At 43.6% G+C, this 26117-nt stretch overlaps 1 protein-coding gene across 2 annotated transcripts; it reads right to left on the bottom strand.

The window, feature by feature from the left end:
• Positions 1-247: 247 nt before the first annotated feature.
• Positions 248-26117, bottom strand: LOC146174138 (uncharacterized). Of its 2 annotated transcripts, none has more exons than XM_084583403.1 (5): positions 25999-26117; positions 22312-22472; positions 22121-22203; positions 4251-4340; positions 248-620 (listed from the first exon to the last, which is right to left on the bottom strand). In XM_084583403.1, exons 1-5 carry the CDS (start codon positions 26101-26103, stop codon positions 472-474), a joined length of 588 nt encoding a protein of 195 aa, XP_084439529.1. In that variant the 5' UTR covers positions 26104-26117; the 3' UTR covers positions 248-471. The 2 variants fall into 2 exon arrangements, with proteins under 2 accessions (XP_084439529.1, XP_084439530.1); XM_084583404.1 differs by lacking the exon at positions 248-620 and adding an exon at positions 2188-2378.

Here is a 26117-nt window from a genome sequence, read left to right as displayed (position 1 = left end):
GCGGTAAGGTCGGTTGAAGAGAACAGCTGAATAGTGTCCTGCTGAGGTAGTTCTCAAAGCCGTGCTCGATGTGCAGCGTTAATGCTCTTGCGTAATGACACACAAAAATCTGCTTTAATTCAACGTTTTGTATAGCCTGTAGCGCCCATGAGAGCCCCTGAGACCAGCTGTGGTCTTTTGTGACAGCTAGAAATATATTCGACACGACCATCAGAGACCACCCTAAATATCCAACACGCACACGAGCCCCCACACAAAAAGCTATCGCAGATATAGTGTGTGTTGATAAATTTTATTCACGTCTAGCTTATATTTTAAGACGACTGTACTAGAAATAGGCAGATAAAATAATCATTATCGTCGCATGACAAAAATGTATTCTCTTCATTACACAAAACAAAATTGTTTCTTTGGAAATATTTCTAAAGCAGAGTATGGCAACCTCTTCCAAAACTGAGTATTATTGCCAGTTCAACTCATAATGCGTGTGAACTTCAGCCAACAGCTTGGTTCGTACACTTCAATGTTATCCTTGGGGCAGTTCTCCTCGTATACTTTCTTGCACTTCATTGGAGCATGTCGTTCACCAACTGTGCTCGCCGTCCGTAGAAGTCTACAGGCTGCAAAAAAGTTCAAACTATAGTTCGAGTTCAAATAAGTATGGACGCTAGCGTCGCATTTAACTCCGGTCAACGTTCGTCTGCCCCGCCACGAGCTGCAGCGCAGTATAATCGGAATGAGGTACCGCCAAGGCGCTCGCCACACTTTTTTTTCACTGCTTCGTCATCAAGGAGACAAAGAACGAACAGGCTGGAACCCCTCTCAGAACATACACTCGCCACCGGCGCGCGGCGCGGCATGTATTTGATAACAGCGCCACGATAGCGTTGAGAAACCGCTCCCAGGCTAATCGGATCGACCTTGTAACGTTTGACTACACCATTTACCATTTTACCATTTTATTCGCCCCCTCGAACTGAGAAAAAAAAAACATAAAAAAATTGAGGGGGAGCCCGGACCAGCAAAAGCTTTGCCAGGCTTAAACCAATTAAAAATAAATAAAAACGAGCAGCAGCTCGAGAAAAAAAAAAAAAAAACACTTTTTACAAGCGATAGAAGGTATTAAAAAAAAACAAAAAAAAAACGAAGTCCATGTCGAAAGGTGGTCCACGCTGGTTTAAGAAGAATAAAAGGAAAACCCCAGAAGGTAGCACCCAGACCTGCAGGTGAAACAAAACACGAACCAGAACCAGAAAAGAAGAGAACAGCAGCAAAACCACCATCACACAAAATGACAAATAACAATACGGGGAGAGAGGCAGACGTACGAAACTCAAAGCATAAAAAAAAAAGAGACTGGGGTTGAAAAGTAAACAGGACAGTCCCCAACAAAGAAATAAAAATCGGGTGAACAATAGAGAATTGCTGTCTCCTACGGCATTGTAATCGTTGGTCCACGAATTAAAGAGAGAAAATACTGATGTTAGGAATAGAAGAATCAAGCAAAAGAAAAAAAAATTAACTTCCGACACCACAGACAAGAGGTAGGGGATGAGAAAGAATGGCAAAACCTAGATAAAACATTAAGAGAGAAAAAACTATTAAATCTAGTCTGATGCGAAAAGACGTCCGTCACTATGCCAGATTATATTAACCGCAAAATGCACGGGTAAGAGAAACGATGGAGGGAGATTCACACCAGTACGCAGTCATTCATTTAGATGTCTCGAATTATAAAACATTTTGGTGACGTGTAAATTCAAAGTTTGTGCCATAGTGCAATATAGTCAACAATTAGATCAGCAAATAATTAAGTACGTCAAAAAATGTAGTATTGCTAGGCGGGCAAATAACAAGAGAAGATATCTAAGAAAGTCAAAATATAGAATAGACAGCTTTACAGTAAAGTATGAAATGCACAATGTCAAAATATGCCTAAAACGGAGTACAAACGGTTAAAATTTTGCATTATGGTAATACTAAAGTTACAGCTTCTAAGGATATAGGGCAGAATTCAACAAAAAGCAAAACGGTTTTGGCCGGTATTTGAATTCAACAGAAAAACTCCAGAAGATATTTATTTACGAAAAGACTGAAATTACTTTACTGGTAATATGGCCTTGATTTCAACATTATGTTATTCCGGAAAGTGTTTTGCAGAAAACGACATAATATACTTTCCATGATGATTGTGGGGAGCTGACATTCCCTGCATCAGTAGGACGCGGAGAACTCGTTCTCATGCGACGGGAGATTTCATCCTTCCCTCGGTGTCCTGCTTCCCTCTCAGTTACGGCGGATAGGGTAGGGATGAGTGGTCCTGGCGTAGCGCATCGAGCAGCCCCTGTTTCTCTTTCCCTTTCGTCTTCACAGACAGCCTCCACAGTGGAGAGAAGAGGATGCCCCGACGTCAGAGCACGTGGATGCTGCAATGACCGAGGGACGTTGGGAACTCCGAGTAAAGAACTTGGCTCACTGGCTGTGCCTCAGTGTGTGGTTCTTCATTGTCGCCTATGTGTTCCGAGTTTACGTCGTAACTTTGGCTCTGAGAGCAGAGCCCGAGCCCAGTAAGAACCTCCAAAAAATGACGCACCAACGCATTGCTTCACTAGAAGTCGAATTTGGGGCCAGCTCACAAAGAATGGTGGAAATCCGCACAGCAATTCGCCCGATCACTTTGCTGGGACACCATCGTCACTATGCAAAGCCTACACAGGTGGCAGAGACTTCCCTCTGCCGGTGAGAACAAAGTCAAGATAACATTCCTGCCATTGACAAGCAAAAAATTTACGTGTGGAAGAATACCCTTTTTGGCATTCACCATTGAACGTAGGCGTCTGTTAGGGTAGTTGGTGCAACATTATGTAACAATCTGTACTGGCATTCATTATGTGTGGAAAATATCAGCTCGCCGATTTTTTCGTAAGGTATGAGCTAAGGAATAATCTAGCGAAAGCTCCGGCTTAGAGGAAACTACTCGCTTAAATTTCAATATCAGGCTAAAGGTTGTGTACGCTAGTGTAGCATGACGTAGGATCGGTATACAATGCCCCATAATATAACTTGTAAAAATACAGAAGAAGAGATATATATGGTCTCCGATTTAATCAATTCCATCAACACCTCATCATTTAAGAATAAAATTTTCGGGTGAAAACTTTATTCTGAAATGATGAGGTATTGATGGAATTGATTAGAAAAATTTTTTATTGCTCATAAATAAGAATTCTGGGCTTGATCCTGCACCCCATGGATCATTGCAGCTACACGTCTCAAACTTCACCATCATCCATGTTCACTTACCGCGTACTTTACTCCGGATAACATCATTTATAGATAGATTTTTTTCTTAGAATCGGATAATTTGTAGAATTCAGCACGGATTTTGGATTGGTTTCAGTACAGTAAAAAGTTGGGTACAGTAAATCTTGGCCCATTTTCTTTCGCTTAACCTTGATCATGGTAAACTAGTTTCTCGATTGCCTTTGACACCGCATTGTATTTTAGAAGGGTTGTTGAACTCCATGCTGTACTAAATATCTCTCAGCTGGTTAATTAGATTTGCAGCCTATTATCACATCTGCTTCTAATAATGTCACATCAGGGGGATATCCAAGGCTCCCTCTTCAGGCCAGTATTCTTGCTAAAATACATAACCGATATGCCTACCAACATGTCCTCTACCATTCATCTTTACGCTTTTGATTGTGTTTTATAACAAGTGATAATTGTTCTAAACTATTTTCGCCTACAAGTCGTTTGCTAGAATTTGTACTTTGCGATGAACCTGTCCTAATTTCCTTGCCCTAGCTCCTAAAACCCCATGGCCATCGAAGTTTATTTTTCATTTCAAGGTCATAAATGATATATGTCGTAGTACAAATATATTGAGGTGATGTTCATGTTTGTCTTGGACTAAACACATTTATTTCACCTGCAGCAAAGTAGTCATATTTTTATGCTTCCTGCGAGATGCATTAGCTAATACGCCTGTCGACATAAAGGAACTAATGCATATATCACTAATTCGTTCAGGTTTATATTATGCTTGTGTTGTTTAGAATCCATACACACAATCGCAGATTAATAGGCTGGATTCTATATTCTCGTAATACACTGTCATGTCCCGTTTCTAATGCCCCTTTACCAACTCTACAGATATTTATTAGTTGCTTCTCAATATATAATTTGATATCATAGCGGGCCTACAATCTGTTACTTTTTAGACCAAATTTGGGGTGAAAACTTACCTCTTTCATTGCTGTCGTTGGTTATAACAAAAATGTAGCAACCACGCAGACGATCGGCAAACATTACCTTAAATTTTTGGAATCGGCCTCCTGCATGTTTGAGAGGAGGATGTACGAATGTTTGCCACAGTTTATTCTTCGCCTATTAAAATGGCGTCATGTAATACGCTAAGAAATGAGTTTTTTGTCGAGAACCCCCTTCATAACCGTATTAAATTGAAGAAGCAATATTAAGTCATTGAATATTCCTAGATGTATACGAGAGAATAAGACTGCTTAAAACGTCTTCATTGTTATTGCAAGAAACAAACAAAAACGAGAAAGCAAACTTTGTTTTCACCCCTGCCAAGTATCACTCCTTTGGCGTAATAAGGGTGGTACACTAATAAAAACACTCCCACCTGTGCTCTATGTGCCCAGAATTTCCTAAATGTCTGCTGTTATTTTCCTGCCCTTCGAGCGTGAGGTGAAAGAAAGACTGCACCAAGCACGTTTCAATGATACATTTGCTGCCGTAATCTAGAATCTGCCATGCAGGACTGCAACGATGTGTAAAGAATAAAAGCTATAACTTCGTGCAAGGCTGAAGCACCGCAGGAAAGATGTTGAATATTTTCTTATTGCACTATGTTCGGACATAGTGCAATAAGAAATTTTTCAAAAATTGAAGCACCATAAGAATTAAAAAATAAATATCAGAAATGAGTACCCGCCGTCATCACATTTGAAATCCCTTGCAATTATTTAAAATATATCTCAAATGCATTGGCGACGCCATTTGTAGCATGTGCGAGCGTCACCTAGGGCATGTTTTCCAGCTTATCAGCTTTGCGTTCTGTGTCTTAATGCAATGAGGAACTCGATTGCAGTACCAAAACGTCTGTACTATAATTAATTTGTCGGTGTTTTTCCTCGACTTTCTTGCTTGACAATACAGCATAAATAGGACCATACCCAAACTTCAGCCCTGTGTTAGAGTGGGCCGTTATGCATTGTCCCGCCTTTTACCACATTGCAGAGGTTTTGGCTTCAGAGATAGATTGATATTAGGGTCCATGCGATTCATGGTGCCTCAGTTGCCCACATTTCTAACAACTAAAGTTTGTACAAAAGACCCAAAGGCTTTGCGCTATGCTAGACACTATATCCAAAAGTAACCACCCTATTTTGAGCTACATTTAACAGTTTTTCGTTTTCTTCCAGTGAGTTGGTTGCAGTTTTCTGAAAGCTGAAATAGCGAGCTGAAATATGTGCAAACTATGAAATTTTGTCCATGCATTTGTGTAGTGATTGTTGTTTTTGAGCATACCGGGTCTGCATGAGCTGCGCTAACGTTTCGTAGAAATAGGGCATCCAAAAAGCGGGTGTTAAATTTGTGTGTCAGTGATGTTACTTAGGAAATTTTGTCAGTGATTTGATGAGACGAAATAGTCAATTTACGCATATCGCCCAATATCTTCCCTATCTTCTAGGGGCAACCAACTGTCAAAATTGGTTTTAAAAATATTCTATTTCTGCATTCTTATTGTTTGTGTATATCCATATCTAACATTTTTTTTATTAATCTGTCCTTATCAATACGTTTGCTTGAATATATTCAAAGAAATCTGCGATAATTCTTTCATTTGTAAAACTGTTAGAAATTCTTCATTTTGTTGATTACTGAATGTTTGTCACTCTCGTTGCGGAAACAGTTAAACTAGCGATTTACAAGCTCTGCAGTACTGAAAGATTTGTACGCGTCAATCTCCACGGACACTTCAATCCCGTCTGTATTAAGAGCTATTTGGCAGATGTAACTTAAGGCTCATGGTAGGTGAATCGTTCTTTATAAAAAAAAACATTGCCACCATCAAGTAGCATATCCTGACAACGTATCTTTGAAATTACGGGATGAAATGAGGCACAACATTGATTTCAATTTCACGCTAAACATCCCTTCTTAACAATGAGGCTTGGCTGATAATATTGTTAATTTTCTTCAAACGTATGTATGTTCACCCGTCATACAGTGTAAACATTATGCAGGTTTTATCAAAATTAATTTTTTTAACGTTATTTTATCTGCCAATCACCTTCAAATCATCTGAAGCCACGGATAACGAGGTTTTCTAGAGAGCATTCCAAAACGCGTTCGCAATACCGCAGTATATTGCATTCCATACGCTACAGCTCTGGAAGTGTGGGGTCATTATTCCTCTTCGACAAACCGACTACATAGACAATGCAGTTCACAGCTTCATTGATGGGAAAAAGACAATGAAGGAAAGCCTTGAGGGCACTCAGCAAATCATTGAGGGTTTTCGGCACGGTAGCCCTAAACCGATGGACAATGCTCGCATATAATCAAATAAGAGGTCTGGGCCTCGGCACAATAAAATTGAAACAAGGACAGCTCAGGCAATCAAACAGAAAAGGCCTCTTAAAATAAATGAGCAAGCTGAATGTAGATGGTATGGTCCAAGTAATCATAAGAGTGAAGTTCCTTTAAGCTGTGCACAAGAATATTTCGTTGTCAATAGGAAAAGTTTCTCGTCAACGGCTGTAGGAAATAAATCGATGCTTCGGGAGCCTGCTCCAGAGTGTATCTTGCTCCAACACCCGTGTAAGGAAATCAAGGGCGCGTCTAAATGTTGATTGCAATATATAGGGACATCATTGAAACGTTGTGATGAACCCAATGTCAAGGTGAATATTTTTGCTCTTTAACGAACACTACTTGCGCTATTATTCTTGTTTAGTCACCATTCAGTGTATTAAGGAACTTTGCTGTGAAATTCTATATTTTAATGGCAGCAGTTCTTTGATATTGTATATTTCTGAACGCGTTGCTTAAAAATGTAATTTTTTATTATTTCAAACCTGCTCAATAGCTTTTACTAAAGGTTTCAGCGCTTTAGAATAGAATATTTGGGCTATATAAAGCCAAGTTTTATTTTTTGTCCTAGCAAAAACTGACAAACTTTGAAGCATCCTCACCGACACCTCTTAGGATACCACCCCCCTTATGCTTGTAATATAAATGATTTATAAATAATATATAACTTATTGACATTGGCCAGGTCGTCAAAGTAAGAGTAAAAGCGTACCGATATGCGATCACAATTACGAATTGTTAAGCTGATAGCTAGGGTGTTTCTAAGGGAAGTGTTTGAAAATATTTTGTCAATAAGACTTCCAGTTTGATGCCTCGCTCCCGCAGGGCGGCTATTATGTTCAAGAAATCCATAAATTCGTACGATGCCACACAATACAATCGTGGATGCATTGCTCAGGTAACATGGTAGTAATTATATCGCCAGCTACAATCGGTTTTATATTGTTACGGGGATGTACTTAATGTAACGGCACTGCGATGGGCTGAAGTCGACGCTAAGACTTCAGTAGTCATGCAGTATCCACTCTGTTAGCGTCGTCCTCTTTCTCAACGCTTCGCAGTGCCCATGTTCCTCGGTCGTCGTCTTTGTCAGTGAGCACATCACTTTGGTCCCGCGTTTCCCGGTAACACTACCCCCCTCGGCAAAAGGCAACGTCCCGGTGCGTATTATGCGTGCGGTGTGGAGGGGGAGTATATGGCTTGAGGCGGGGTACATGTACGATTTAGTAAGTGGGTGTAGCAGTCGGTTACTTTGGGTGGAGCGGTGCAATCTCATAGGTCACGTCGGTCACTGGGCGTATGTACACGGTAAGGACCTGTGTAGTGGGGCAGACGTTTTTTACACAACCCCACACGACGGCACGGAAGCCAGAGCAACATCAGAGATCCGAGAGGATAGTGCACATCGTAGTGGTGAGCGTCGTAGCGGCGTTTTTGAACTTTTTGAGAGATGGTGAGATTATGACAAGCAATCTGGCGAGCAGCGTCGCTTCGGGCGATGGTATCGCAGGCATAGGTTGTGACGGGGACAGCGGCGGGAAGCAGTGTCGAAGGGCAGTAAGGGGTCTCTTCCAAAGAGAAGATAGAATGGAGAGGACCCAGCAGTGTCATGACGCGAAGAGTTATATGCAAAGGTGACAAATGGCAGTCTAATATCCCAGTCGCGATGAGTGTCGGATACGTACATTGCGAGAGTGTCGGTGAGTGTGTGGTTAATACGATCCGTAAGGCCGTTCGTCTGAGGGTGATACGCAGTGGTGAACTTGTGCCGAACGGAGCAAGAACGAAGTATTTCCTCAACAACTCGGGCAAGGAAACAGCGGCCACGGTCGGCAAGTAGTTGACGGGGAGTACCATGGTGAAGTATGACGTCGTACAAAAGGAAGTCAGCAGCGTCTGTGGCACAGCTGGTTGGAATGGCGCGAGTGATCACGTACCGCGTGGCATAATCGGTGGTCCAGCGATCCATTTGTTTCCTGACAAGGACTCTGGGAAGGGCCCTAGGAGGTCAAAGCACACGCGAGAAAATGGCTCAGTCGGGATAGAAATCGGCTGCAGGTGTCCATGTGGTAGCACAAGGGTTTCTTCCGGCGTTTACAGAGGTCGCAAGCGGCTACATAACGTTGGACAGAGCGGTAGAGTCCAGGCCAGAAGAAACGCCGGCGCACGCGGTCGTATGTGCGTGAGAGGCCAAGATGACCAGCTGTAGGGGCGTCGTGCATTTGTTCGAGAACGGCTGAGCGTAGCTGTTGGGAAACGGCCAGCAAGTGCTCAGCGCCGTCAGTTCGCATGTTGCGGCGGTATAGCGTACTCCCATGAAGGAAGAACAGGGCGAGGGAAGAGTCACGGCTGTGTGTGCGGAGGCGGTCGATAAGAGAATTGAGGGTTGGGTCCAAGCGCTGTTCGTCGGTTATGTGGGAAAAGTCCGATATAGAGAAGACACAGGGGTCCGACTCATGGTCAGTAGAGGAAGGGGGATCGACGGGATAACGAGACACAGTCTGCATCCTGGTGGAGCCGATCGGATTTGTATACAACGGAAAAGGTATACTCCTGCAAGCGCAGTGCCCAGCGGCCGAGGCGGCCAGCAGGATCCTTACGGGAAGACTGCCAACATAAGGCGTGGTGATCGGTAATTACAGTGAAGGGTCGGCCAAACAAGTAGGTTCTGAATTTTCCAACAGCGCAAACGAGAGCCAGGCACTCCTGTTCCGTAATAGAATAGTTCTGTTCCACTGATGACTGGCGTAGGCAATCACTTAGTGTTGGCCGCGTTGCCGCTGTGCAAGAATGGCGCCAATCCCGTGGCCACTGGCGTCGGTGCGAAGTTCCGTCGGGGCAGACGGGTTGAAATGGGCTAACACAGGAGGATTGGTGAGAACAGCGATGAGGGTGGAGAATGCGTTAGCCTGCTCTAGTCCCCATAAGAAAGGAACGCCTTTCTTCAGCAGATTTGTGAGAGGACGAGCAACAGCGGCAAAGTTTGGGACGAACCGGCGAAAATAAGAGCACAGTCCTATAAAGCTGCGGACATCACGGGGTGAACGGGGAGATGAAAAAGAACTGACAGCGCGAACTTTGTCGGGATCGGGTTGCACGCCGGTGGCACTCACCAAATGGCCAAGCACTTTAAGTTCGCGGCGACCAAAACTGCACTGTTTTGAGTTCAGCTGAAGTCCTGCACGGCGGAAAAGTGCCAAGATGGAAGAAAGGCGACGAGGATGGCTTTCGAACGAGGTCGAGAAGACAATCACTTCATCCAAGTAACATGGACAATTCGTCCATTTGAAGCCGCGGAGTAAGGAGGCCATCATTCGTTCAAAAGTAGCAGGGGCGTTGCAAAGTCCAAAAGGTATAACCTTAAATTGATAAAGTACATCGGGTGTGACAAAAGGTGTCTTCTCGCGGTCTTTTTCGCCAACAGAGATCTGCCAGTAGCCGCTACGAAGGTCGATGGAGGAAAAGTAGCGGGCTCCATGTAAACAGTCCAAGGCATCGTCTATTCGCGGCAGCGGGTAAACATCTTTCCTTGTAATCTTGTTCAGATGTCGATAATCGACGCAAAGCGCCAACTGTTGTCTTTCTTTCTAACGAGCACGACAGGGGTGCCCAAGGGCTGTTCGAAGGTTCGATGATATCGTTGCCCAACATCTTGTCGACCTCCTGCTGGATGACTTGGCGCTCAGAAAGGGACACACGATAAGGCCTCCGGTGTACAGGTTTTGCATCCCCGGTGTCAATCCGGTGAGTCACAACTGAAGTTTGGCCCAGAGAACCGGCAGCAAAGTCAAAAATGTCAGAGAAGGATAACAAAAGGTTGCGCAGGTCCTGAGCGTGTTCGGGGCTGAGGTCAGAGGCAATCATTGCGGAAATAGGGTCGTAACCGTGGTGGGGAGTACGGGTGTTGAAAGGACGCTTGATTGTGCGCCAGGAGTGAGTGCAAAAATGGTACAGTCTGTGAGAGGGGATAAGGTAGCAAGAGATAATCCTTCGGGGAGAACTTGGGGTGACAGACTGAAGTTCAGGATAGGAAGGTAGGTGCTGTTCTGTGTAACGCGTACGATGAGATGAGGAAGAGCGACGTTGCGGTCAAGAAAACCCTCGGTGATAGGGCAAGCAACATAGTCGCCGTCAGGTACAGGCGGGAAAGGTGACAAAGGTAGGTAAACAGCAGAGTTAGGGGGCAGGCGAGCACACTCGGTGGAGCGGAGGCGGGGTGTAGATGGAGGATGTTCTGAGCTGATAGGTAGGTCCAAACGAAGAAGGCCGCTGGAGCAGTCGATAAGGGCAGTGTGGGCTGTTAAAAAGTGAAGGCCGAGGATCACATTGTGAGGGCACTGGTTGAGAACGGTAAACAAAACAGGGACGTGATGACCGGCAAAGGTGACTCGGGCAGTGCACAGCCCAGTGACGGCAGCAGTACTGCCATCGGCAACGCGAACGGTGGGCGAAGCGGCGGGGGTCTGTACTTTCTTGAGGCGTCGGCAAAACGATGAGCTCATGATCGAAACGTGGGCACCAGTATCAATGAGGGCAGAGACGGGAACACCATCCACGAAACAGGGAGAGGAAGTTACAGAGCGACGAAATGGGCAGTAGAGGATTTCCAGGTCGAGGTACCAATGCAGCGTCACCTCCGGAAGCTGCATTGGCTAGTTTCCTGTGAAGTGGCCGGCGGAGGACGGCGAGGAACTGCGGCTAGGAAGAGGTGAACGGGAACGGCGGGCTGGCGGGGAAGGAGAGCAACTGGACACAGGAGGAGGCGGAGTGGTATCGGTGCGGGATGGCTCATAACGAGGCGTGAAACGGCGGTGACCGTAATCGGAGTAGCAGTCAACGTAAGGAAAACGTCGAAGTGGTAATATCCAGCGGCTGCGGCAGTAGCGAGAAATGTCGCCAATACGCGAGCACGTGAAACAGATCAACCTATCGTCATGGGTGCGCCACTCATCAGGGTTGTGTTATCGGTAGCGTGGCGTGTAGGTGTTGCGGGGCGTAGCGGTGGCGACCATGGGAGGGACGGGGCTCGAACTTTGGTGTTCCAGAGTGTGGCTATGACGTCGCCCAAATTGGCAACCTCTTGACGAACGACGGCTTTAATAAGGGATATCGTCGCTACGTCGCTAGGTTGCTGTTCGAGGAGGGCGGGTTAGATGCAGCAGGAGTGAGCGTTTCCAGTTCACGACGCACGATGCGGGTCACATTTTCAGTGTTGGAAGGTTGCCTTAAGTTCGGCAGATCCTCGCACGTGGAGCTAGGGGCAGTGTTGGGGAGCCGATCGAAGCGATGTGCAATGCGTCTGTGTTTGGCCTGCTCGAAATGTCGACAAAACTGCAGAACGGAGTCAACCGTAGAACAGTCCCGACAGAGTAGAAGATTGAAGGCATCGTCGGCTATGCCTTTGAGGATGTGCCTCACCTTATCAGGTTCTGTCATGTCTTTATCAACTTTTCGGCAGAGAGCCAGAACGTCTTGTATATACGTAATATAAGGCTCGGTAGATGTCTGGGCACGTATGGCGAGGTCCCTCTTGGCGGCGAGTTGACGGCCAACCGGTTTTCCGAACAGGTCACGGAGTTCTTGTTTGCAAACATCCCAGGAGGGTATATCTGCTTCATGTGTTTCGAACCACACGCGTGCCGTACCAGTAAGGTAGAAGATGACATTGGCCAGCATCAGCGTGGCGTCCCACCTGCTGTGCTGGCTAACACGCTCAAAAAGCGAAAGCCAGTCCTCGACGTCGACCTCATCTGTACCGCAGAATGCGCCAGGGTCACGGGGGTGGGCTACGTCGACAGTTGGAGTTGCGGAGGTAGATAGAGCCGCGTCGGTTGTCATCGTGACGGTTCCGAGGAGACGGCCACTGCGGAGATCCAGCGTCAGATTGTGTCGAACTCGCGACCTCCACCAAGATGTTACGGGGATGTATTTAATGTAACGACACAGCGATGGGCTGAACTCAACGCTATGACTTCAGTAGTCGTACAGTATCCACTCTGTTAGCGTCGTCCTCTTTCTTAACGCTTCGTCGCGCCCGCGTTCCTCTGTCGTCGTCTTTGTCAGTGAGCACATAACTTTGGTCCCGCGTTTCCCGCTAACAATATTAACCAAAGAGCTATAATCAAATGCTTATCTAGGAGGCAGTAATTTGGCCTATGAACCAGGAGGGTGACCTGTATACTACAGCAGAGATGGCTTTGACAAGACAGTTGTGTTTGTTTTTATTCATTATATATAGTTCCTGTTATTTCTAGAAAGTATTTTCTATACTAAAAAAGGTATCCCAGCCCCTCTGTTTTGTCTTTGGTCAAGAAGACGGTTCTATTTTTCTCATTTTTATAATCCACAAAGTGGTGTGTGTGACAAGTTAATGTAAAAACAAAAAATTAATAACAATTTTGAATTCAAGGACAATAATAGAAATCCAACATCTCGCCTTTTTTTTTGCGAATACTTTGTTAGCTCAGATAAAAACAAGAGCGAAAATATATACTTAGCCATACAATCACAGTGCTAGTATCACTATTAGCCATTTTGAATATTTTAATAAACTGTTGTGAAATTTCAAGAAGCTTAGCTTAATTTAGCGCTATTTCGTTAACAGGTTTTCTCATCTCGAAGCACATCATGCTAGATCGATGCTGTATTGCACGTGTCCGTAATTTCGAGCATAATTAGAGCATGCGCTGGCATCGGACTGTAAACAGACGCCAGCTTTTCACTGCATTGAAATAATTGGCAGTGACTCAGCTCGGCTGTGCCAGGATAACGTAGCGAAAGCAAAGCATAGCTTAGGTTTCGATGTCCCTTCGTTGCATTCCATCGTTAATCACGGGCCGTATTCAATGAAGCAGGACACAGGTGTCTCCTCCACCCAGTGTCATTGCTGCTACTGGTCGAGACATCGGACTTTAAACGGACTCGTCTGGCTGCGGCATATTCACGGCGTTTAGCCCGGCGGTTGCTAGCTGCGGTTGCTAGCGGCGGTTGCTAGCTAACGGTTCAAAGTCGAAGCGTGTCCCTACTCGGAGCATTGCCACAGCGAAACCGCAAGTTTCTGGCCGCTGTAGCAGCCGCTACAAAAGCGGCTGCGGTGGCCGTGATTCAATCGAGTATTAGTCGAACCCCGTGAGCACTGAAACACCAAAGTGGAGCGAAGAGCAGAAGTTCCTGCTCCTTTGCTCACTAGCACTTCCCTTCTTGATGCCCCAGATAGCGGCTTTTCCATAGCAAGCATTTTAGTCTGCAGTAGAAGGCTTTTAGTGCTGTGTGTTCAATTTTTGCTCATATATGGCCTCCACATTTAGACTTTTTCCCCTTTCACTATATTGGTATCGCGTTTCTGTTCAAGAGAACTGCCCAATAATCGCAATGCTACCCTAAAAGTCTCATCCTGACTGAACCTATAGCACGAACTCATGTTATATTCCTCTGTGAATAGATTCCGAATTGTTCAACATCAGTTTCTGGGCGAGAAGCACGCGGTATTTTCTTTCAGCAATTGTTATTCCACACTGTTTGCTTCCTCTTATCTTTCTTCTTGTCCTCGAGTTTTAATGGATGTGCAGATATGGCCATATATTGTTCGAAAATGTTCACGACCTGCCTCCTTTGGCTTGATTGTTTTGAGTCGGCTCCTTATTTTGCCATCCGGAAACAGTAAGCTTTAGTTATATTTGTTATTTTTGACAAGCATATCTAGTTGATGCAAAAAAGGTTCAATTTTCCTATAATTCCTTTTAAAGACGGTTCTGCAATTTTTTTTGTCTGTCGTTCCTCTCTGAAAGCCAGTGATCGTTAACATATGCGATATACACGATTTGATTTTAGTGTAAGTAAAGCATGAGGTTCTTCGTCTTTTAATGCCATATTCTCGTAATGTCATAGGAATTGAGGAGCACTGGTAACCAATGGCATAATTTCTGACCTAGAAAAGACTCAAGTAACTGGCTGCCCTTTGTAATATGATTCATCTATTATCACAGGGCTCAGGAAATTTACAAAAAACAATATGCCAAAAATGACGATAAAACATTAGAATTTTAGAAATTATAAGAAAGTACTTTCCAATTTCTGAGATAGATCCCACAAGCCGCCGGTCAGGATTCTAAGGGTTCTAACTTTTGCGTGTAATGCCTAAATGATGTCTTATAACGCCAAAATTATATTAGAGCTTCACATTTTCTTGCCAAGTTCATTTATGACAGTAGCAGATGTATATGCTAACTGTGTTGATTTGAGGAAAAGTAAGTTAATGATTCATTGACTTTGTTTAAGGGCTATTATCAGTGTAATGAAATAGGTCATAACATGTGTACAACATCGAGAAAATCCAACTTGTCAATAAAAGCTAATCTTTATTTCTGAATGACACTTGTATTTTGTTTATTTTAGGTTTTAAATATAAAATGTTTCCCAAGCTGCAAACAGGAAAAAAATTCGTATTTTAATATGTTAAATGCTGAACTAAGAAGCGAAATTAATTTGTATATTTTCTAATTTCCTTGATGACAATCGAAAGCTAACAGCAGGCGGCTTTTGTAACATAGTTGACTCCTATATTGCCTGATTACATATCACGTGATAGTCTGCATAAGCAATATATACAATCTCTACGATCGTTTATAGCACTTTCTAGCTGTCGATATGATGTCTTTAACATCGTATAACGACATATACTTTCTACTTGAGTTGTACAGCGCAGTCGGTACTATTAATAATAGCATTCGTAACCAATTGGGCTCCTCTGAACACCGACTGTGTTTAATCTTAGAATATGGGAAAATGAAACTGCATGAAGTTGGCGTTTTGTGCCCCTTTTAAATCAGGAAACGTGGTGAACTATTAAGGTACAGAAACGGAGTAGTGGTCACCTAAGCCAAAATTATGGGTGTATAAAGACGGAACAGAGAGACTTCTGCCATCGAGCAGTTAAAGAGAATGCATCAGAAGCATAAAGCAGATAGAACAAAACAAAGGGGGTAATCTTGCTGCATCGGCAAATTTGCTTCGCATTTTATTGCCTTCATCACATGTCCTATGTTCAGTTGTTTTTTCTTTAGTTGCTCGAAATTGTTTTTTCTTTAGTTGCTCCTCTTGGACATTTTTGCACGTTTATAAATTTAAAATTTTTACTTGGTATTCATTATTTTTTATGCCCTACTATGCAAACATTTCTCCATTTCAGTAGCTATGGCTGCGCAAAACGTTATTCGCACAAGTATGGAACTATAGCGCCGCAACATGGTTCAAACAATGAAACTATGGGTTTATTAGCATAAACAAGCGTCTATCTACGATGTGGATACTATCCGAAAATTGGCTTTGTTATTACTTTCATAAGAACGTTCAAAGAAAGTGGAAACGTTAATTTAATTGCCTAATTATCAGCTGTATAAATGATTGTGGAAATGTAAGTCCATCTTTGGTATGAAAGAGCGCATTTTTGTCTCCAAAAGTCTGGCCAAAAATGAAGTGTCGTACGACCATTTCAGTCGACGATGCTGAATCGCGCATGCATTTTGTTTGTTTTGATAGATAACTATATTATTTCTTCTATGAAAGTCATTCCAAGGTATTCTTATTTATTCCAGACATGTTTTTGATTATATGACTTTAAGGTTTCGGTTTCTACCCTACCTGAAGCATTGTGTAGGTTTATTGAAGATGTAATCAAATTAGTTTACCAAGCGCAAGGTCATTAGTGAGAAACTTCATCAAAGCAGCTGGTGAAGGACACATACGCGATAATGGCTGAGTGGAGCTTCGGCAGTTTTTCGGTGCAAACGTTTATTCAGAAATCATTTTATGAAGCAGCGTTCTGAGCGTCAAAAAAGTTGTTTTGGGACGTCCTATTCTTATCCAGCTGTCATAAATTTCAGCCAGACGTGGCGCACTAGTATGCAGGACCCATAGACTGTATACTTTTGGCTGAAATAAGTGCATTCTAAAAGGTGTAAGGGCAGGTTCTTCATTCAATAGGGACGATTTACCTGAACTGTCGATCACACTTGTGGAGCGCTCGTGGAGGTCTGTGTGGAAGAACTAATGAGAAATGTTAAAGCAACTATACTAGCTTCCTCAGGTAATGATTTCTCATGAGAGCGGTCGAATTGATTTGTGAACAGCGCTGGCACAACCTTTTAGCATATTCCAAAGCACGTTGGCTCATATCACTCTGTTTGCCCCGAAACATGCTGATCGGGTGCTCTAGAAATGTTTTGAATATCTCTTAAGTGCATAATAACATGGTCAAAAAGCAAACCGAATGTTTTCGAAGACATTTCCAAACGTGCTGGGGCTACATTACTAAATTGGAGCACGCAATTTCTAAGAAAACTCCGTTATTTCGTTCATGCCAATGAAACCGCGCCGAAAGTTAACGTTCTTTTTAACTAGATTTGGGCCATATCCTGCATCGGTTGAAGTGGTGCGCTGTGGTAGAAAAGTTTCTATTACAGGTGTTCTACCTCAACTTTGTGGCACATATACATGCGTAGGGCTTTTTCTACGGCCTCCACAACACCAGGCCGCAACATAAACAGCGTGACCGAGTCAAGCTGCAACCATGATTTTCATAATGCTTTCAACATTGCATAAAGGACGATAATGAGCTGTACAGAGGAGCTTCTATAGAATTTTTGTCTACAATAAAACAAACAAAAGTTTTGTTCATTGACAAGTTTGCACTTTTTTAATGTCCTTTGTAACTGGTCACATTCAAAACAGTAGTTCGATTTATTTTTTGGCCACTTTACTGAGTGTCAGGAGATGCAGTGGCCTTCTGCAAGAACTGCTGTTCGGTTGCAAATAAAACGTGATGCAACCCAGCTTCTGGGGACGTATTAATTTGATTTTATTACTAAACACGATTTACCTCACAGTATTCGAATATTGAGATCGCAACTGGAAATTTGTCTCAAAGGTGATCATAAATCGTCGCTTAAAATATGCGAGGAAATGCTGCTTACGTTTCACTCCTGCCTTATTGAACAATCGCATCCGCTTGCCTCTGGCTTTTACGCATTTTTCTGAAATCCTCCTTCCACTTGTGCTCGTGCTTAGATGCATATTTGCCATAGGCGCTGACAAGTTTGATATTGACCTTTGCGGCATCTGTAACGTTCGCTTTTAATATTGTGCCTGAGGATCACTCTCATTCCGAAAGCAATACTACTCTAGGTTTCGAGCCATCAGCGTAGCGCGGCTGTAGCCACGTCTTACCAAGTGACGCTGTGACGTCACACCCTACGTGACACACGGGCTGGCAGGAGCTGCCGACTTCGGTCTCTAGTTTCACATGGGACGGGTATGTCAGAATCAGCCTGCTAGGACCCTGGCATTCACGTTACCCCTATAGGCCACTAAGGCACGTTCATACGTCTTTGTTAAAGTGGGGCTTTATATGTGGGCTGAGGAAGAAGAAAAAGAGAAGATTAAGAATACTCGTTCACACGCAGGTAAGGCTTTCGTTAATTTTTGGTGCTGCAGCATTGAACCCTTGTAATTGTTTTCGTATTTGGAGCCAAACCACGCCATGCATAATTATACTCACTTTGTATTGCTTGATGCTGGCTCTCTTGGAATGTAAAGACTACTGCGCAAGTGCAGCATCTTCTATAGTTTCTGCGAATAGACTCCGCGATAACCTATGTACGAAGTGCTATACGGGTTGAACCTCTAAAGCATGTCATGAGAGAAGCCACAGCAGACGGAACCAAATCGGGTTCATTTAGTGGGGGTTGCTTCCAAAATGATGTTCAAAACCATACATGACATGGCCGCTTTTGAAGTTTCCTTTACCTTAACAAGAACGCCGCGCGCGAGATTGAATCACTGTTGTTTACAACAGTAGAAGGGCATCCTAACCACTCCCCTTCATGGATCACTGCCTTGTCGTGGCGGAGGGGCTTGCGAAACTCGATGAAGTCGTGAGCTCTGCTGTGTAGGGCCACCCAAGATAGACAGGTCACGGCAGAGAGTTCTGACAAAATGTGATTCACTGGAGAAGGTAATGGCAACCCACTGCAGTATTTCCTGCCAAGAAAACCCTATGGCCAGTCACAATACCATTAATGATATGGCGCCGGAAGATGAGCCCCCCAGGTTGGAAGACGTCCCACATGTTACTGGGGATGAACAAAGGGCTATTCTTAGTAGCTCCAGGACGAATGAAGCGGCTGGGCTAAAGCCAAAAGGACGCTCAGTTGTGGATGTGTCGGGAAGCGACCGGAAAGTCCGATGTTGCAAGGAGATATATCACACAGCAACATGCAATGTAAGATCTATAACGCAAGGTAAACTGGATGTCGTCAAGCGAGAAATGGACAGATTGAACATTGATATCTTGGGTATCAGCGAGCTCAAGTGGACCGGAATGGGAGAATTTAACTCTGGCGACCAATATGTCTTTTATTGTGGGCACGAATCCAAAAGAACGAATGGGGTCGCTCTCATAGTAAACAGAAGAATGGGCAAAGCAGTGCTAGGGTACAACCCCAAAAACGACCGAATGATTTCACTTCGGATCCAAGGTCACGCTTTCAACATAACAGTTATCCAAGTCTATGCATCGACCACTACTGCTGAAGAAGCTGATGTTGAGAGATTTTATGCGGACCTACAATGCCTTTTAGACCGCATCCCATCATCAGACGTCGTTTTTCTAATGGGAGACTGGAATGCTAAGGTCGGGAGTGAAGAAATATCCGGAATTATAGGCAAGTTCGGTCTTGGCGAGCCAATTGAAGCTGGGCAGAGGCTAGTAAAGTTTTGTCAAGAAAACAACCTGACCATAGCGAATACTTATTTTCGACAGCACAAGAGGCGCCTGTACACATGGACTTCACCGGACGGTCTGTACAGGAACCAGATCGATTATATTCTTTGCCAGCAGAGATGGAGAAGCGCTATACAGGCAGTGAAAACAAGGCCTGGGGCCGATTGTGGCACCGATCAACTTTTTGTTGCCAAAATTAAGCTTCGATTGAGGAAAACACAGCATGCTAGAAGACCTTTAAGGTGTGATCGGGATCAAATTCCATTAGAATATGCTGTGGAAGTGAGGAATCGATTTCAAGAATTAGATCTAGAAGACGAGAGCCCGAATAGATGTGGACTGATGTTCGTCATATAATACAAGAAGTTGCTACTAAGGTAGTTCCAAAGCAAAAGAAATGCAAGAAAGCAAACTGGTCATCTGAAGAGTCTTAGCAAATAGCTGAGGAAAGGAGGATGGCAAAAGTTATGGGGGAAAGAGAAAGATACAAGATTTCAATGCGGATTTTCAGAAAATAGCAAGGAGAGATAAGAATGCCTTCCTGAACATACAGTGCCAAGCAGTTGAAGAAAACAGCCAATTAAGGAACACAAGAGCTCTGTATAAGACAATCAAAGGTATCAAAGGAAGCTACTGTGCTAAGCTGGCCGTGATAAAGGACAAAAGAGGCAAGGACCCCACTGAAGCCTCAGAGATAAAGAAGAGGTGGCAGGAATACACAGAACTGTACAAGAAGGACCCGAATGTGCAAACCCAACATAAGACGGTTGTGATTACTTATCTCGAGCCGGGCATCCTGAAGAGTGAAGTTGAATGGGCCTTAGCTAGCCTTGCTAAGAACAAAGCTAGCGGAATTGATGGCATTCCAGCTGAGTTGCTTCAAAACCTCAACCATGACGCTGTTAACATTCTGCATACATTATGTCAGAAGATTTGGACAACCCTGCAGTGGCCACAGGATTGGAGGAGGTCAGTTTACATCCCTATTCCAAAGAAAGGCAGTGCCAAAGATTGTTCCAACTACAGCACGATCGCGCTTATTTCGCATGCTAGCAAGGTGATGTTGAAAATCCTCCAAGGTAGGCTGCAGCAGTATGTGGATCGGGAGCTTCCGGACGTGCAAGCTGAGTTTCGCAAGGGCAGAAGAACTAGAGACCAAATTGCTAACCTTCGCTGGATCATGGAAAAAGCAAGAGAGTTCCAGAAACCCATCTACTTCTGCTTTATTGATTATGCGAAAGCGTTTGACTGCGTAGATCACAGCAGATTGTGGCAAGCTCTCCAAGAGATGGGAGTTCCAACTCACCTCATCTGTCTCCTCAGGAACCTGTATGAAGGGCAAGAGGCCACAGTCAGAACTGGGCATGGTCTTACTGATTGGTTTCCCATCGAGAAAGGAGTGAGACAAGGCTGCATACTGTCGCCCTGCCTATTTAACCTATATGCAGAGTGCATCATGAGGAAGGCTGGTCTGGACGAGTCTTCAGCTGGAGTGAAGATTGCTGGAAAACGTATCAACAACCTTAGATATGCGGATGATACCACATTAATGGCAGAAAGTGAAGTGGAACTCAAGAGACTTCTGATGCGCGTACAAGAAGAGAGTGAGAAGTTTGGGCTTAAACTGAACATTAAAAAGACAAAGATCATGGCGTCTTGCCCTATCAGGTCCTGGAGCATCAATAGACAAGAAGTGGAAGCTGTGACAGATTTTTTGTGTTTGGGCTCCAAGATTACCTCGGAAGGAGACTGTAGCCATGAAATTAGGAGACGCCTACTTCTGGGAAAGAGAGCCATGGTTGGTCTTGACCGCCTAGTAAAGAGCAGAGACATTAGTCTGCCAACCAAGATCCGCATAACTCGTGCTATGGTCTTTCCAGTTGTGATGTATGGATGCGAGAGTTGGACTGTGAAAAAGGCTGACCGCCGAAGAATTGACGCGTTTGAATTGTGGTGCTGGCGAAGACTCTTGAGAGTTCCTTGGACTGCCAGAAGATCAAATCAGTCGATATTGTCGACCATAAACCCTGACTGCTCATTGGAGGGTCAAATTCTAAAGTTAAAGCTCAGCTACTTTGGTCATCTGATGAGAAGAGAGGAGTCGCTGGAGAAAGATTTGATGTTGGGAGAGGTTGAGGGTCGCTGGAGAAGGGGTAGGCAGCGAACGCGATGGTTAGATGGTATCCTCGAGGCGCTGCAGATGAAGTTATGTGAAGTTAGGAAGATAGTGAGAGACCGGAAAGCGTGGCATGTCATGGTCCATAGGGTCACGAAGAGTCGGACACGACTGAACGACTGAACTGAACTTATCCTAACCACTGAGTAATTAATGCAGAAAACGAATCACACATAACCAATTACCATGAAGGCTGCATCCTGTAATGCCTTCGCTTTGATTATTGTAAGCACGAAATGAAGTGTAGCCAGAGGACAAACTCCCAGTCTGGCAAAGGTCGCTATGGTCGGGTATATATATTTTTGTTGAAATCTCAGCCTAGATATTTCATTCTGTTATACTTACGTCTTGTCATCATCACTCGACACATCATTGTACATATCGTTCTGACTACTTTGTATAACACAACTATACTCCTTTTTGAAAACAGCCCCTATCGCCACGTACGAGCAGGCCATAATATTTTAAACTCCGGGTCTGGTCCGAGAGGTTTTGTTTTGGAATGCCTAGACTATCATTCTTTTAGAGGGAAGGCTTACCTTTTACCCTTGTAAATGCAATGGCATTTGGGTGATGGTGAGGTGTCGTTGTCATGGTATAGAGTTGCGTGAGAAAGGTTTTCCTATACGCGAAGGACGAAGCAATGGGCTGTTAGAATATCGGATTTTAAATACCGTTGTTTTTTTTTTAAAGAAAATAAACGCTTTGAAAAAGCATTTACATCACTCACACTATACTCGGCGTTGATGTGGCAACGTAAAATAGTCTGTACTCAAATACATTGACAAAGCTATGCCATTTCTTCATCATAGCCTCGCATCTGAGGAAGGGCTTCAGAAGTGGGCTTCTCGTTTGCTTCTTCACAAAAAGTAGTTCATCGGTGCCTGTAAACTGTATACAGCGATGGTAAGAACAGTAACAAATTATCGAAAAGCAATGAATTGAATTAAGTGAGAGGTACTTGCTTTTCCGAATAATATTGTGCACGAACCTGTATTTCTACTTGGTTTACTACATACGTGCTAGTCGCAATTATTTCCAAAATAATATGTGAATACAGTCTAAACCTGTCGACTGTGCGTACCAATTTTTGCAATCGGTAAGGCTGTGCATACCAGTGTGCTGTGTTTAAAGAAACCAACTCAGATTGGCAAGGCTCATGGGACCTATGCTTCAGTCAAGAACTAGTCGCAGTAACGGGTAAGAAAGTTTGAGTGGTTGTAGGATTAAGGATAAAATTATTTGGCAAAATAAATTAGGAACTTCCTTTGAGGCACCTCATATGTGGACAGCCTTTCATCGCTATTTTCACCAAGGCAGCCTGACACTTGGGTGTGCTAAAGATTCTTATATATGTCGCTCCGCAATCTCAGGGTTCTATTTCGGTTTTGTTTATAGGTTTATAAAAGGCCAAAGAAACACAGCTTAGTAGAGACGATGCAGTATAAAGCTGCAGTAATTTGGACCACGGGTTCTCTTTAATGTGATAAATAGCAAGTAAGGGGAAACAGATCTAATAGCTACAAGATAGTCGCACATCTTAGGTAGCGCTAGACGTATTGCCGATGTGTTATCATGACTGCAACAACTGCTAGCACACCATGGGCTTGTCTCAGACAGCTCATATTGAATACGCAACTTAACTAAATAACCATATCTAACACCCCACATCGGGCTCCAGCAAATGATAGTGTGAGTCCCAATAAAACATGGTTCTTCACTGTTCAACATCAAGTGTCGTGGTTACTGGAAGCGGTTAGTGACAAAGCATCGCCGTTAGCTTTCTCAAATACGAAGACTAGATGTGCAAAATAAATTTATATCCCTGTCACACGAGCAAATTTAATGTCATTCGATAGAAATGACATTAGCATCTAATGTCATTATTCCCATGCTACACGAGAAAATTTAATGTCATTAGGTTCGAATGACATTCTTCATCGAATGAGTTTGGGGAACTCATTCGCATCCGATCGCGAACCGAATGTGTACACTTTACACCAGATACGCAGCAGAAACAAGTAACGCAACAACATATTCTGCGCACACTGAAATTTAAAAATTATATTTCTAAAGTTTCGTTTTAAAACCTATTAATTTAGGTGTAAAATTATTAGAACTGCAGGCTCTCGCGGAACGACATTACTCTCGGTCACAGCAGTGGTCCAGTAATGGCAGCGACTAACGATCATTTTGGGCTCTGTGTTCCTTGGTAACCGCATCTCCCCGTATGTTCATCTCGGAACTATTTAAAGTTTTGACTGAGCGCCTCACAGTTTGGATGCCAATTGCATGCTCTACGTGTCTCCGTGCGTCTTCGCACTGTGTATCCGCGCTATCCGCGCTCCGCTGTGTTCAGCCATATTGTTTGTTTACATATTTCGGATTTCTGGGTGGCTCGATTCTTGGCTTGGAGTTTTATGGCTAAAGTGCTACAGCACAGCCAAAAGTAATGTTTTTCGCTTGAATTATCGTACAGAAATGTTTTGATCAGCTTTAAATTGTTACACAGTGATTTCAAACGCCTTTTATGCGCACTGACGCTCCTTAAGTGCAGCATTTTTTGTAGCTGATTGTGATTGCTACCATTTGCGAATGACATATTTTACCGTGTAGCACCGAAAGAAACCGAATGACATTCGACGCATCGAATGACATTAAATCTGCTCGTGTGACAGAGGTATTAGAGAGGGTTCATTGCTCTGAAAGTGCGCAAGGCCCTACACATACTCCTTCATTGCGTCAGGTACCTTAGACACTCCTCTTATGGCTGCTCTAATTTATGTTTGTAGAGAGGCCGTGCCGAAGAGTTGCTTCCACAACTCCTAATCAGCGATGTCTTAGCGTTTAGATTTCGTTTAAGAGAATGAAGCCTGCCATCAAGAAGTAAGTGCTGCAACAGCTGGAGATATTTATATATCTCTTTGCGAATGGGCTGAATGAGGTGCATTCCTGTATACTATATTGAACGTCTGTGCAGTCTGGAATCAGTCCCTCTCTGGAGCTCCAATGAGTGAAATTCTGTAGTGAGACAAAAGAACCATGAGCGCAGTATGAGCATCGATGAAAGCGCTGCTTTCATGCTTCCCAATTGAACTTCAGCTCAGTAATCGGCTATTAGAGGTGTCATAAATATTGTTATGCCACACTAATCGGCATTCCTGCTATCGCGGATGACACCGCAATTGACCTCTCGGGTTGTTGTATGCCTGAGTGGCAGCGAAGCCTCCAAACTTTGGTAAATGCTCGAATTCCTTACATCTCTGCCAGTGCACTCAAAATCACCACTGAAATTTCGAATGTTCGATAGATTTTATTAATGTATTAGCCAGTCGGAGGAGATTCGCGTGGCAGCTGGAAGTGAAGGGTTTTAGTGGTATTACTTAACAAGCGAAACGAAACACCAAAGGTAATAAGCATCGTGTTTTCACCCGATCTCACAAATCGTTTTAATTTGTTTCAGGATATCCAGTTTTAAATACATTTCAAGAGATATATGTGTGTAGTTGCACAATGTACGGCTCCACGGGGAAATAAATTTTTTCTCAGCCCTTGTCCACGTCGTGAACACATGTGTTAAAGCGCGTTGTCAAGCAAATAGTACCAGGTGTCATTACTTAGCAAATTGAGCTCCTTGCATTTCATTCTTAGTGAAAAACAAAACTTAAACTAAACTAGTTGCTCATTTTTGGCGAAGAAGACAACAAACGACATGTTTTGCGTGAAATTCTATCTCTGCTTGCGTACAGCGCAGCTCTTTTCGACGATACGATACTTTGGTAGAATCCTTCATTTTTAGAGCTTTCGTCCTTTTTTATTCTAACCGGTACAACTCCATTCGCTCGGGGACTCATGTTACGTTTCTGCTTTATGACCCAAGAGTATTTTTCTAGCGAATAAATTTTTACATATAAATTGCCTTGCGAAGCGAAATTAACGTCGTGTTCCGAAAAGTGGTCAGGTGCTTTTTTTGGCAGATTCATTCTTCTTATATTTGATATTTGCTTGCCTTTTTAATCTGTTATTTCAAAATTTTAACAAGGTGAATGCTATTGTGCAGGACCAGAATACGCTCTCAACCGAGCTATACATCTGATGAAGATAGTCATTTCACTTCTGCTATGGGGCAAACTATTTATCGAAGTAGGCTTATTGCTGATCGGAGAAGTACTTAAATTGCATAATATTCCACATATGCCACTCTATTTCCACTTTTCAACCCAGTATGCATCACTGCAGGGAACGACTAATGCAAAAGACCAAATAAACGAATCCAAATAAAGCATTGAAAAAATTGCTTCACCAGAACGCCTAAGACCGCGAAGTAAAATATTGTACTGAGAATACAAGACAAGCTCCCTTAGAGCGAGAAAGGCACTCAAAACTACTAAGCAATGAAAATATTTCATATACTCACTTCACTTACGTACTGTTTTCTGAAGTACTGTACATTATCTTCATAAAAAGCCGAAGTCAAGGCAGCAGCTGCTAGAACACAGATGGCTGCCGCGGTACAGCCCATGACGCGGTTTCTTC

This window comes from Amblyomma maculatum, chromosome 11, assembly GCF_055883805.1.
Source record: "Amblyomma maculatum isolate TAMU_Amacu chromosome 11, ASM5588380v1, whole genome shotgun sequence".
Classification (NCBI taxonomy): Eukaryota; Metazoa; Arthropoda; class Arachnida; order Ixodida; family Ixodidae; genus Amblyomma; species Amblyomma maculatum.
This window is presented reverse-complemented; position numbering and strand designations above follow the sequence as displayed.